The sequence below is a fragment of the Fulmarus glacialis genome, unplaced genomic scaffold (genome assembly GCF_000690835.1).
Source record: "Fulmarus glacialis isolate BGI_N327 unplaced genomic scaffold, ASM69083v1 scaffold3255, whole genome shotgun sequence".
NCBI classification, from domain to species: domain Eukaryota; kingdom Metazoa; phylum Chordata; class Aves; order Procellariiformes; family Procellariidae; genus Fulmarus; species Fulmarus glacialis.
In genome coordinates, this window is record NW_009214748.1 from 46,939 (window position 1) to 61,679 (window position 14,741).

General features: G+C 41.3%; 1 protein-coding gene across 2 annotated transcripts in view; it reads right to left on the minus strand.

Moving 5' to 3' along the window:
• The window catches only part of RUFY3 (RUN and FYVE domain containing 3), a 35,297-nt gene extending 24,210 nt beyond the window's left edge, over nt 1-11,087 (minus strand). For both annotated transcript variants that reach the window (XM_009578664.1, XM_009578663.1), the window contains exon 1: nt 10,910-11,087. In XM_009578664.1, coding sequence (XP_009576959.1) covers nt 10,910-11,087 — 178 coding nt within the window. The remainder of the gene's footprint in view (nt 1-10,909) is intronic.
• Nucleotides 11,088-14,741: the final 3,654 nt, after the last annotated feature.

Below are 14,741 nucleotides of genomic sequence, written 5' to 3' on the forward strand. Positions count from 1 at the left end.
AGTGATTCATGTAAGGCTTACAGACAAACATCCAGTGGAGTCACAAATAATTTCTTGTATTATATCCCTGCAGGCAATTATCCTATCCTCTTTCTAGCGAGAAATGCTTGCAAGAAATGCATGAATTTATAGTGGCACAAGGGTAATATGGGATTTGTACAGATTTAAAGGCAAAAGCACAGATTCAATTAGCACTTTCTTTCACATTGTTGTTCATTTCTTCATGCACCTAACTGCACTTTGCATATATTTCATTTCTTCTTTTACATTCTACAGTTTTCCCTACTTGTCTGGAATTTCCACAGAACAACAGTGGAGGGGAAAAAAAAAAAAAAAAATCACAAAGACCTGCGAATTGATAGTTTCCATGCTCCTTATCATGGTACATCTAAGACAAACTCAATACTTTTGATTATTACGGAAAAATATTGAAGTCTGTAACTGAAGCATACCAAGTTTAGAGAAGAGGATTACCAAGACTTTTAAGTCTTCGTAAAACCATTACCTCATTCCAACTAGATTCCCAGGAAGATTAGTATTATGGAATTGAATATCCCACTGGAATAAACACACAAGCAAGCTCTTCACAAAGGAACTGGAGTACTTATTATCACTAATATATTCATCATGAAAATCCCATTTGCTATTTTAACAATCAAGTTTTTCAAAGTTACTCTCTTCTCTGCTTCGTTGACACAGCAGCAGTGTTCTCAACTGGTTTGACTACACGGGACGGTCCAGCAGCAGCATGGGATTCACTTTGGGCTGATTTACTCAGTTTAGCACTGGGGCAAGAAACCCCTTACAGCCTCGGCAAAGTGACTTCAGCTGCCGTGGAGCAGTGCAAGTTTAGATACTCTTACTACCAACTACAAAGTCTTTCAAATTCAATGTCAAATACGGTATTTTATCCTTTGCTAACAATTAAAAAAAAAAAATAAATACAAAACCATCTTAACAAGCAGGGATACTAATGTATATGAAGAAGCAGCCTCTCTGTGTTACGACTCTGTTCCTGCTAGTAAGAATGCTTAAAAAGAGGTGGTGATTAATGAATAGCGAATGATTCCATACAGTAAGAAAACAAACAAAAACTTTCCCTCCTAACTTGACCTTCCTGACTCCGCTCATATCTTTATTTTTGGTTTAGTATTTCTCATAGACATACGCAATCCCTAACAGTTACATTGAGATTTGGAACAACTCGTGCAGGAATAAGGGATATTGCCAGCAGATACACTTTCCCTTGCAAACAAAAGCTTTTAAAAGTAAACTCTGGGAGAATGTACCAGCATAAAAATTATTCCATGCTGCTATTAAACAGAAGGAGTCCTCGTTTTTTTTTGTTGTTTTTTTTGTTTGTTTTTTTGGTTTTTTTTGTTTTTAAAAAGATTGAAGTTATTAGTCTAAAATAGGGTTGGGAGAAGAACTCTTTATGAATATTCCAAACTACCACCATGCCTCTCCAACCGCCATCCAGCTGTGCGCTGCAATACAATGCTCCTACACCTCCTGGCAGCCCCCAAGACGGTTGTGAAGTTCCAAGTCCAAAGGCAACCCTGCTAAGCAGTGAGTTGCCACACTACTAGACAGGCTGAGCAAACACGCTATATGCAAAAGCTGAGTACATGAGGGGAAATCAAGATTGCGGCTTCTCACACTGTGGGCAGGACAGGGATAAAAACAGCATCCGATTCATGTTATGGGGTTTTTGAGCAAGTGTCTCATGAGCAGAAACCAGCAAAAGTTCCCAAATATACAGCAGAAATATCCCTGTGATATTTTAAATAAACCTAAACAAGCATCGAACCCTTTACTGTGCCCTTTAATAAACGCTGAGAGGTTCCCGTAGTCCGGAGCTGCACAAAACCCTAGATATCCCCTTCAGACTGCCGGTACAGAAAGCATTCATTAAGAAATCATGTGCAATGAACATTATCACCTCAAACACAGCATCTTAGCCTATACTGGGATACCACCTACAAGCAGACTCCCACGATTTGCAGTAAACCTAGCAGTAGAACTGCAAGTTCCTTAACACACGCAGCTTCCTAGGCCACCAATTTTCTGCCCACGTCCTCTTCACTTGTATCAGCAAATACCTTGTGAGTGCAACTAGGAGGATGGGATGCTCCAAACTTCTTAAATAGCTATGGCATTTTTTCATGTGTAAAGAAAGACACTCAGAACAAAGCAATGAACCCACACATCCTTTTTATAGTTTCCAAGCACAATATGAGAATCAAGTTCCTCCAAAGACAGACTAAATAGGTCAGGATTTTTTTTTTTTTTTAAAGTACAGAAGTTCTTACCAAATGCATAAGGAGAAGCTGAGAAGTCAGTAAAATAAAATAAAAATAATAGTAATAATAAAAAACCAACCAAAAAACGCAGCACCAATTTGAATTTTGGGAAGTGAAAACTGAGCTTGATACAGAAAGTACTCAGCAACGGTGAAGTGTCAGTTATGCCGCTTTGGCTGCTATGACAGGCTTGACCCAAATCTGTTAGTTTTTGTACAGGCACTTACAGAGAACATTAACTCTGTTGAAGAGTTATTAACAAACCAACCCGCAACAAGACCAGGGTCCCCATGTTCTGTTTACCGATAAGGAAAGGGGTTATTTTTTAAGCTTGCCCACAGCAGCAGTCGAGATAAAGACTAAACACGTCAGCAGCTGAGCGCCCATAGCAGGAAAGACAACTAGACTGCATTCAGTCCACGCACTAGTATTAAATCCCCTCTGTTCCCTCCTGGTGATTTGCCATGACTGAAAAAATTCTGAGGAAAGAAGAAAAAACACCCGACACATTTAAAATAAGGCCTACAAAAGTCTGACAAGTTAGTTAGGACTGAAAAACAAACGCAAGAATCGGGATGATGACCAAGCGAACCAAATCAAACCCAACCAAACCGCAAAGAAAAATGCCAAGCAACAAGGGTGGCTTTCTCCCGATGCCCCTTTTTTCTCAACATCTTTCTTTTATCTAAGCCCTAACATTCAAAGTGCTCCAGAACTCTTTCTTTTTCCTCCAGAAAGCAAAGACAAGACCGCTCCTCCGTGCCTCACTGCCATGCCCGAGCCGGAGCGCCAGGAGTTTCAGCAGCACTTCTCACATTCACGCAAAGGCACTTTCAAGTTCAACTAGAAGTGAAATTCTACAGCGACCATCAGTATAACCGTCACTGCTGGTTTCCCTGTCAGTTATGCCTCGTTATGCCCTACATAGGAAAAAGTGCTCTCTGTATTCTAGAGAGGGATGCTAATGGAAGAAATGCTGACACATGTGCTCTTTAGAAGGTTAATTATAGGATTATTTGTCTGATTTTAACTTTCTGTTCTTTTGTGGGCCAAAGCATCCTACAACACAAGAGAAAGTTGGAAGAGCTTACTGAGAAATACTGAATACGCATGACAAATTGCATTCACGTCTTCTTTTTTCTTTAAGGCTAGCACATTCTCCTTCACTGTATGGACAAACACTACTTCTATCATGAAACGGAAACCTATAGTCATGCTATTATATTTATTTAAATTACATTATCTCATATTTGTTGCCTTAGGAATGATAAATAATACATTTAATAAGAAATAATTAAAGTGGTCAAGAAAGAAAATTAAGTAGATGCTGTTAATATCATCGGAGATATGTAATAAATTTTTTCAGATTAGATTTGCAAATCAGGTGGATCACGAAGCGTCGACGAAGAAAACGGACCAGGAAAGAGATTTTCAGTGCCATATTCAAACACCTTGCAATCCAAAAATCGAGGAAGCAACCAGACAGCCTGCAGCCTAGAACGCCAGGAACCATCTATTCAGAACTTACAAAGTAGCTTAAGAAAAAACATTTTTTAAAACCCACTACCTAAAAATCCCATCTTTAAATATATATGGGGAGAGAGAGAAAGAAAGAGCCTTGCATAAGGAAGAAAAAATAAGTCCATTCATTTCACCCTGCAACTTCTGTCTGGGAAAGCTATTTTCAAACAGGAAAGGTGAAGAATGGATACTAAAACCGCTTAACACAAACACATTCTCCCGTGCAAGTACTGCTGCACCAACGTGTGCCCGCCCGCAAATCCCAGCTATTCTTCCGGAGCAGGAGAACGCAAAGGAGAACACAGAGTGCTTTGGTACTGCTGCTGCCTCGGGGAGCCTCCGCTCTCCTCCGTCGCCTACAGCTGTACTTTGCTGACGCTACTGACCTTGGTGCTATTTGCTCCCTGCAGATAATAGTTAATTTTATCTATTTCCTCGGACCACACCAAGCACATTGAATCAATCCCCATATTGTTATCCTGCACCCACCTTCTTTGTTCCCTCACTTAATGCATCCTTATCCAGCATCCAACTGCCCAAAACTGCTTTACCTCACATTACAGCACCAACAGCTTGTGCTTTCATTATAAATTGTGACAATCGACTGCAATATTTTTTAGTTAAAACTGTAACAAGATTTTTTTTTTTTTTTATAAAGGCCATTGTCATCCCTCTTGTTTTAACACATGCTACTCCTCATTTGGCAGCATCTGGGTCACAACTGACATGACCATTTTTCCCATGCCAGGGACATTTTGACGTAAGGTTTGCACTGCACCGAAAGAAACAGCAGTCACAGATCTGCTAACTGGGAGGATATAAAAAGTAAGAAAAAAAAGTACAGAGGACTCGGGAATTCCAAGCCCACTCTCCATTACATGTACGGGACAAGTAAATAGCAAATGTACATCATATACATTAATGGTGTAACCCCACCCTAAGTTTTATTCCTGTTTCCACATGATTACCATCAAGCATTCCTGTATGTTGGAACCGTGCAGAGTTACATGAAATGTTTCTCCACAACCAGCCTCCTTCCAGAGGGAAATACATGAGTAACTGCTACGTGAAATTTCTCGTTTTATTTTGGCACTTGAGAGATTGCACCAAGAAAAGAAAAAACAAAACCCTACTCGTTTTTCCCCCCCCCCACCTTTCACTTCCCATCTCAGTTGACACCTAAGAGGTTCCTCTGCAACACTTTTGATTCATTATCTCTCAGGGAAATAAACTTGCCCCACATTTCACAGGTCTGACTTCACTTAGACTGAACAAGCTTTAAAAAGCACAGAAAACAACTCTTGATTGTAACTTCTTAATTACAACATTGAATATATTTACAAAAGTTTAAAATTTAGAACAATATTAGAGTAGCCCTGCCCTAGCCTTACAGGGCACTTGCTCCCCCTCCTTCTCCGAATTGCTTCAAATCAGCTGGAGGGCTGGCACCTTGTACTAAATGTCCTGAGGAGCTTTTTAAAACCTAATCTTCCCTCCCCTTTGGTTCAGGGTCGAGTGTCTGTCTTCTCTCAGTCATCTCCCTTTCTTCCCGGCTCATGATGGGATTCAGTGTACATACAGTAAGCAGGACGTCTCCTCCGTCCCCGGGGAGATGACCATCTTTATCATGTTTACTTTTCAGTATGTGCTGTCTGGATTACGTGACCTGACTGCTTTTCAAAAGATTTATGACCATTAACACACTGTAATTCATTTATCTTGCATATTACTGACTTCACATCTGTTCTATTAAATCCAGTCTCCAGCTCCTTCGAACTTTTCACCTGTTTAGGGGTTTTCTGCTGCCGTACATATTTTAAGAATAAGTCATTTCTAACAGAAGAGTGATCTCATGCACTTTCTGTCAACACGTGAAAGGTCCCTGCTACTCTCAGTACAGTGTTTACTGCACATTTGTTTCATTATGGGAAAGGTGCCATCCATGGAGCGATTTCACCTCTCACAACAGTTTGCTTTTCCTATTGCACACTACTCGAGAAAACCTAAACCCAAGTAACATGGTTTCTTCCTAGGTGTGCTTCGTTCTCTGCAGACCAATGTGGCCTCATACCAGGACCGCGGTTCCCCCGGTAGCACAGCCCTCACAATGGAACGGCTCTGTAGCTCTCCCTCCAAAAATAAGGTGATTCTCCCTTCCCTCCCTGTGCAAACTTAAGTGCCAAGGCGGCTGCCAACTTGCAAGACAAAACTATAACTAATAGGGTCGTGCTGCTTCCTTAAACCGTTTTGAAGTGTGCAAAAAAACATGGAAAAAATACTTGAACGGAAAATGGAGAGAGAGGTAGAATCTGAAGGATGATTCAATAAACCGTGAAATAGACGAATGGGCAAGAGGTATTTGAGCCTTGAGAAAAGCATTTGAGTTTTCCGAAGAGCTGTACAAGTGCTACTCAGGGCATTTCAACAAGCATGAGTCTGAAACAAAAACTTTAAAATTATTGGTTAAAAAAGAAGAAAAGAAAAATCTGACCTTAGCTACCAAAAATTATACTACGGAAAAGATAATTTCATCTTTGCATGTAATAAACATACCACTCTAATTCCCCATTTTAGGGCAAATAGAACAGGATTTTAAAATAAATACGGGATACTGTAGTTCTTGACAGTTGGAAGTAAATTCAGATCATACAGTTATCACGTGTATTCCTTCTGTTCTCAATTACAAGCCGATCCCACGAGGATTAAAATTTCCATTGCTCTAACGTCAAGCTCCTCATAAAGACGGCTGATGATTCAAAGTAGAAACTTAACATGCAGTAGAACCGCACAAGGCCATTTTGCTTTCACAACTTCTCCCAAAAGTTGAGATCGGTGTTCAATCCCATATACACATGCGCTCTTGAACATGCAACAGAAATACAATCAAGATGTTTTTCACACCTCAGTCCCTAAAGATGCCTCAATGATCATTAGACATATTGCAAACAAACAAGAGCTTAACAGCTACTAGTGTCACATTTCACGTTGTGATGCCTGCATAGCACAGGAAAGTTCTCATTACCTAATTAAGAACCACTGTTTGTTTAAAAAAACAAAAATTTCATTTTCTAAGCCAAGCAGCTTTACAGCAGATTACAGATATAAAGCAAAATCAGCTTATTTTCATACACACAAAATTATTCCAAACAGTCAAAAAAGAAAATTAATTGCTTTTATTGTTAAATTGAGCATCCATGTTACATGCTATATTGAATACATACAGTTGCAAGAAACTCAGTAACTATACTAATGCATCTACCCTTCTGCTAGATGCTACTCTTAAATTGAATTAAATTTAAGTTTTGCTCAGAGTTACACTCAGAAACTCCAACTCTGTGGCAGGAATGGAATTGCTCCACATTTACACTGTTTCATCTCAGATCAGAATCCGCTTCCCAAAGTATACTGCCCTTGGCTTAAGAAATAGCAGAATTTGGCTTGGTTTTACTAGAAAACATGACCACCACAGGAGGATGCCTATTGTTTTTAAACGTCAATGAGCAAGACTGTGATTACCACTACGCCCTTCTGTTACGAGCTCCCTCCCCGTCCCTCCAGCTCCTATCACAAAATTGGCCTCAAGTGCGATTATTCCAGAGAAGGCTATGGCAAACAGACTCCGGAGGACAGGGCTGACAGCAGGTCTGGCCTCAGAAATAATAAGCACCAGCTGCAGTTTCTGCCTCTCTGCTTGGGGAGCCCTCAGAGCCCCATCAGAAAACACAGCAACCTGCCTCTAGCCCCCCCTAACATCCCAATTCTAAGATCTGGCACCATTAAAACTCTTCTTCTGATGCCCCTCTCTCACTGGAATTAAAACACAGTGTTCAGGTGAGGGATATCAAACCCGAGCAGATAAGAATCACTTACTTGAGCCTCCTCCTGTATGTTTAAACTGTCTTTCCTAAGTAATCTGCTTCAAAAAAATCAACAAAAAAGAGAAATAATAAAACTAACCACTATTAACAAACTACTTCCATTGGAAAGAGAAAAAAAAAGAAAAGTACTGCAGCTTCTTGTTTAGCGCAATTCAGTTTTCTCATATATATTACTTTTTTTGCCCTACCTTTGGTATAGCTACAAGGAGGGGGAAAAAAAAACCAAACCAGCAAAGCAGAAACTTGCACCATAGCTAATTGTATGAAGAAAAGCTTGAAGGTGTAAGGCCTGCAGGACAACTCAGCTGAAAAAGCTGGGAACCCAGAAGAGGAGAAGGTAGGCACCGCTAGTGTCCCATATAATTTCACAGCTGAGTCATCATAGGGCGCTACACAAGAGCGGCCCAGCAGAAGTGTGTGACAGTCAAAATTCTCAAGACTGAAATCTTCTTTTCCCATCGCATTTTAAACCTTCCCCATCCTGCGTGCTATTCTGTCCTTGACCCTCGGTCTTCTGGCTGCCTCGCTGCCCAGAACTGCTCTCTTCCTCTTCTCGCTATGACACCATGGGCTGGCTGGCAGTTCTGGGATGCAAGGGATGAGTGCAGACACCTACAAGGCAAGGCTAGGAGCACGGTTTCTGTTCCTCCCCAGCGTGATGGGTACACGGTGAGGAGGAGGAAGAAAGTATGGTTGCTTGCGGGCTTGGGGCATGGCAGATCACAGCGTGAAGAGAGGCCAAAGGCAAAAACTCTCGAGAAGCAGCAAGAGCTGAAGGACAGCAAGCGGAGGCTTCAAGTCCCTGTTTCAACAAGCTGTTGGATATGCTACTGCAATATATTTTCTACGTGTCTTGATTTGTAAGGAAAAAAATGCAACCTTTTGTTATACCTTCGGCAGAACTCTAGAGCCTTTTTTTTTTCCTCCTTCTTCATAATCCCTACCTTTCTACATCAGTTTTATGGAGATATTACAAGACACAGCAGCGTCAGGTCCTAGGCCTCCTGCTTTTCCTCTCAGGCAAGCACTTGGTGTCTGCAAGCCCCGTCATCCTGTCCCCTCAACCCGCGCATACGCTGAGGACACAGCGGCAGTGCTGATGCAGTAGCACCGGTTCGAACACTAGGGATAAAGCTGTGTCAGCTTTTCTATTATGAACACTTTATCCTGACCTTATATCTCTGTTAAAAATATGACTCGGGTCCAAATCTGCCCCCCCGCCCCCAAACCACCAGTCTTTCTGCCTCCCAACAAGCAACCTTAATTTATGAATGTATAAACACCTCCATAAAGGTCTTTGTGATACAGTTCTCTTTTTTAATTCACTTTTGATATATGAATTAAATAATATGGCAATGAAATGAGCAAATACTATTTTCTAACCCTTTCTGGTACTTGCAATAGAGTGATTGTAATTACAGCTTTAAAAACAATTATTTTCTACTTTTGGGGAAGGGTTAGTCTAGTATTAGTGTTTGAATTGTTTACATAGGCAAGTAAGAGTGCCATCTGTACACTGTAAGGACACATATTCAGCCTATTTCATAAAGGCAACCCAGAAAAGCTGTATTACAGACACTGCATTCACTCAAGCCTACCTTCCCCATGAGTTTCTCAGAGCAAGAAGGCAAACAGAGATGACAGAGACACATACAAAAATAAGGATCTAAAGAACTGACTCTCAGTGTGACTGAAAGGCTATACTATGAGTAGAGCCCTAGATTGCTTGGAAGGTCATTTACTAACTACAGCATGACAAGTGAAAAGAGCATTTGCTATTTATGAGAGAAAGAGAGAGAGAGTATACAAAAAAATCAATCCACCCACACTAGAAAGTACTGTTGAAAAAAAACCGAAACACTGAAATGCAAAAACATACGAGTAACACCGAGCAAGGTCTGAATAAGCCTGGGCCACATACAAGAACACGGGAATTGGAAGACAGCTGAATTACAGCACCCTTGGCTCACCCTGTACTCACTACTCCGGTTCTGCTTTCCTGAGCCTACAGCACCTCTCTGAAACCCTGGGACATGCTTCAGAGGCAGCGTTTATCTCTGCTTTTGAAACCTCTGTCTAATATCCCACTGTGTGACTAAGTGTTTGGCAAGCAAATCCAAACCCAAGGGCTGCTACCACTGAAAGCAGCTGTCAAATGGAAATTAAATTATCACCTGGGAATTAATTTTAAAGCTCAAATCCTCACCACAATTTAAGTTGCCTCATCCAACATGACAACACTATATTAAGACATTACTGACTTGACAAGCCAGCATCAAACGGGTCAAGCGAGACTACTTGGTGGAATCACACTTCGGTAGTTACTGGAAAAGGGTCAGCCATGAAAAGATGGAGCCCCCTCGCTGTAAGACCGACAGACGCTCAGCTTCCAGCAAGGGGCACTCAGAGCCTGGCAGTGTTGGTGACCACTGGAGCACTGGCTACTGTGCAAAATTCCTGCACAAATTCATCATATCTCCTTCTTCCTCACTTTTTTTATTGGTAGAGCAACGCGTGGATGTCCTCTTGTGGTTTTACCACTTGCAGAGCTTTCAATCCTCATCTTCTGTGACCTGGTATTAAACTGTTTTCACCATCCACACAGACCACACATCCTTTTTCAAGAAGAAAGCAATATGTGTTACACCTCCACTTTCCAGGCTTCCAAGCCGTCATTAACAACAGCACGCTCAACAAAAGCGAGCTGGAAGACTTGTGATGGTATTCTCATCTGACAATAGGCGTAACTGCATAATCACTTGGGGCTGTCCAAAAACTACCCACTGACCGTACGCAGACACACATCTGTGTTTTGCCAGTATGCTTCATTTGTAAGAGCTGACAGCTGACTAATAGAGCTATAAGCCCTGTTTTAAGAGTAAAATCATGATTAAATGTATCACTGAGCACACATCAAGGTTATCTTCCTTCCTGAGACATACCAACCTGATCTTTCCAGATACATCTTAAAAAATAACAACAGTTAAGCACAAATCCGTCTCTCTTGAAGGGGTGGATTACAAAAGATGCAACAAATTCTGAGGGCAATCTGGAGCACCCATTTGGCTTTCTAATGTGTCAAATGGTGTCCAGGTTCTCCAGGCAGGACAAGAGCATCTCGTCCCGGAGACACCCCCTCCCAGCTCATGCAGCGGTTGTGACAACGCGACGGCTGCAGGGATCCCGAGGCAGGGAACCGGACCGTACCTTCGTGGGTAGGCTCTGGGTCGGGTGTCAGCGAGATGTCGTCCAGCTCGCGCAAGCAGAGCCATTCTCCATCCATCGACACTCGGAATTTGCAAAGATAGATGGTCTCCATGGCAGCCTGAGTGATCTTGTCTGTGGTGGGGGTTGGCATATCGCTTTGAGGCGTCAGAGCAGACATGATGACTCAGCTGGTACAACAACAACGGGGGGGGAAAAATAAGAACTAAAAAGAAAAGCTTTCTGAAGAAGAAAATAAGAAATACCTTGCTATTAAAGGACAGATATGCTCAGGATCGCACAGACTGCTCTGGCCTTTTCATATATAAAGCAAGGTATAAACGCTGCTCCTTCACGCTTGTCTCTTCCTCCCTCCTTTCCACCGACTGCCGTCGTCTTCAGCTAAGCTAGAGGCTACCGATCCTAAGCAACCACAGAAAACCTGGCTTCTGCATCAAAGACAGGAGGTAAGAAAAGGAAAAAAAAAGGTAAAAAAAAGAAAAAAAGGCAGAAAAAGGAAAAAAAAAGGCTTCCTCTGATGATTACCCAAGCAAAAACAAAGGAAGGCTGTAGAGACAGATATCCAGGTTTGCTGAAATCAAACTGCTGGTCCCTTTCTTCCCAGATAAGCCAGGACAGCGAGTGCCGATAGGATTGGTTGTGCGCAGTAAGCAGGGTGTTGACCAAAATGGCTGACTAATGAACTGAACTGAAAATTCAGGCTCATGTGATCAGCTGCTCTCAGCGTAGGGCAAGCAATTCCCAGGATGCTTCCTAGACGCTGCTGATGCAGGGACGGCAATTAGGCTCTCATCACCCACAGCACCTTCTCATCAGGCTAGGCTAGTCAATTTGTGCGCTAGCATAATGCACCACGCAGATTTCTCATCCGTCGCCCCCATACTACAAAGGAGCACAGACTAGCAGCGCGAGGAATACAAAGACACATTTGTATTCCTTTCACGTGCCTGGATGTCACTACATGAATTAAATAAGTACCTTTGTTTTCACAGTAGGTGTGCAAGTCGTACTTGACGTTTTATTCGCTGTGCAGCCTTCTCAAAAGGTACCTTTGAGCTAAGATTTCACACATACAAAAAAACGTTAAGATGGATTTATCCTCTCAGGGAAACAATGAGGAAAAAAAAGATCTGGCTCTATGCACTTCAGTGATGGAGGATTAAGCTCTTTTTGGAGGGCACATGCACACAGAAGAACAATGAGGGACAACACCACAAACATATATAGCTACTTGACTGAATTTTACACTTTAAAAACCTCACCTAAAAATTGGTACTGCTCAGGTGAGGCTGATGAAGAAGCATTACCTCTCAGCAGGCAGAGAAACAGGCTTCCAATCTCTCAAGAATAATATGACAGCACTGCGTTGTCCCGTCCCTTCCCCGCCAGCTGAATCTCCTCCGCGTCCCCAACCCATGCAGCCCCACTTCTAGGGGACAAGAGATCCCAGGTCAACAGAAATCCTTCTTATTCCTGAGGTCACTATTTAACCAGGGCACGGGACACAGTATCACCACCCACTTCAGCTACGATACAAGGCAACGATAAATTAGCTTATCTTACTTTATTCCTGTGTGGCTCCAGTGTATTTGCATAGCATCCGTCTGAAATGGACGCCTAGTCTCCCCCCAGGTAAATTCACAGAAGGCTGACTGTTCACCAACAAAGTGTAGTGATAGGAACATACAAATGATTAATGCATGGGACCTTAATGATTCTTCGTATCTTCTCACCCCTAAAGGAATGCTCAAAAGGATGTATGTCTATTTCTTAGGGATGTGAAATACAAAAACTGATCACTTGATACAGTATTCAGCATGCCAATGCATACAGCTTTTGGAAAAAAAAAAAGCATGCCTTATGTAAAAACCTCATAAAACTGGAAAAAAGGGTTAAGAGCTGTTATTTCTAACAAGAGGAAGCAGTTGCTTTCAGTGAAAACTTCCTGCCTGGTGCCTAACATTTTGACTCAGCAACTCTTCCCCCCATTAGACTAAAACAAACAAAGAGCCATGCAGCGTGTTATTACAGCGATGCAAAGGAGAATTATTTCACAAACAACAACAGTTACTATTGTTCCTTCTCCCTAAGAAAGAATGGGGTTTATGAACCATGCTGACAGCATTTTCACTCATATATTTATACATCCTTTCATCAATGACAACCTCTGGTTTTAACATTCACACAGCACCACTCTTAACACCAGTGAAAGTCACCGTATACAAACAGCTACAGGAGAACAGCTGTTCACTCTTGCTAACTTTTTGAAAGGGTCTAAACAAACAGCAAATAATCAAAAAACCCCCTTTAGACTCAACAAAGTACCATAAGCTATTGTGCAAGCTATTATCCAACACATCTAATTATCAGACAGTTTAATTTTTTTATTTTAAAACAACTAGAAAAACAGGCAGCATTAGGTGTAACCTGCAGCTCCCATTTCACAACACGAGTCTTCAACTGAAATCAGCTGTGGCAAGCGACCCACATACCAGGATCACAGTGGAGGTTTGTTTAAAAAAAAAAAAAAAAAAAAAAATCAAGAATTGTTCAACTGGTTTTCCTTTATGCCATTTGCTGCTTCTTAACATGAAGAAATAAAAGAAGCCAGCCTGCCCCTTCCAGCTCAGTTGTATTTTCAGGCTCCTTTATGCAATGTTCCTGCTGCAAATACTCCATAGGGATATTTCAAGTACTTGAAAAATATTTTTCAGCTTTGATTGATTTCAGTTTATTAGTATGGTTTTCCCAAAACAAAGCTTTAGACACAATATACCACCTAAGAGATTTTGAACAATTGCCACCTTAAAAGAAACCGAGCTACTTCACCTCTGTAAAGCTGTGCCTTTTACTCCTCTAAGAAACAAAAATGATATGAAGTATGCATATGTTTAGAAACTCTGATGAGTTGTACTTGTGTCTTTTTTTAAAACAACAATCACAAGTTCAGAACTTATTTTTCAAGCTGATTTGTTTTTTCTTGCAGAGTTTTGATATGGCTATTTGAAGACCTAAGAACTCTTCAACTGTCCAGAGGTAATCTCCAGGTTCCAGTGCACGGCTGAATTTATACCTACAGTATAAAAACAGAGAACGTGCCTTCCCAATACAGCTTTCAGAGTAAGCTAAGGCAAGTAGCAAAACCGTAACAAAAGCGGGTAATGTCCATATGTCAGCTACAGTACTATGTGAAAATAAAAACCGTACCCAGAAAAGGAAAACAAAAACCTAAGACAAAACCAAAAAACCTCAAACAGGAACTATCCTATGACTTACTGACCTGCGAGCCTCTTATTACCACCTGGAAAACACAAGACAAACCTTCTCCCACCCCCATCCCATGCCTCCAAGTTATAAAGCAACACAGCATCTTATAAAGAAACAAGAGAAAAGTATCAAATATTTGTATGTTGATAAAGCCTTCGATAAAACTACCATGCAACTCAAGGCCAAGTGATAGAGGTCCATCAGGGTTCGATGAGTAGTCAAAGGACAAAAGAAAACCAAGCGCAGGTATAAAAGAAGAGGAGGTTATTAACTAAGAACCACTTTCTCAAACGAGTCAGACAGCCTTGACTGATCTTACAAAACCCTCGTATTAGCCACACTTCGGCAAAGGTGGCTAGAGGCTCTGGCTATATTACAAAACAAGGCAGTTTTCTGCAAAAATGTTTTCAAGATAGAAGAATTAGAAATTGGCTGTGTTGGAAATTCAAGACTAACTATCTGAAAGCAAAGCACTCCGTCAGCTACTAGTATTTGAAAGCTCAGCTGTACTGGGAAGTATTTTTAGTTTCAAAAGCTGAATAAATTA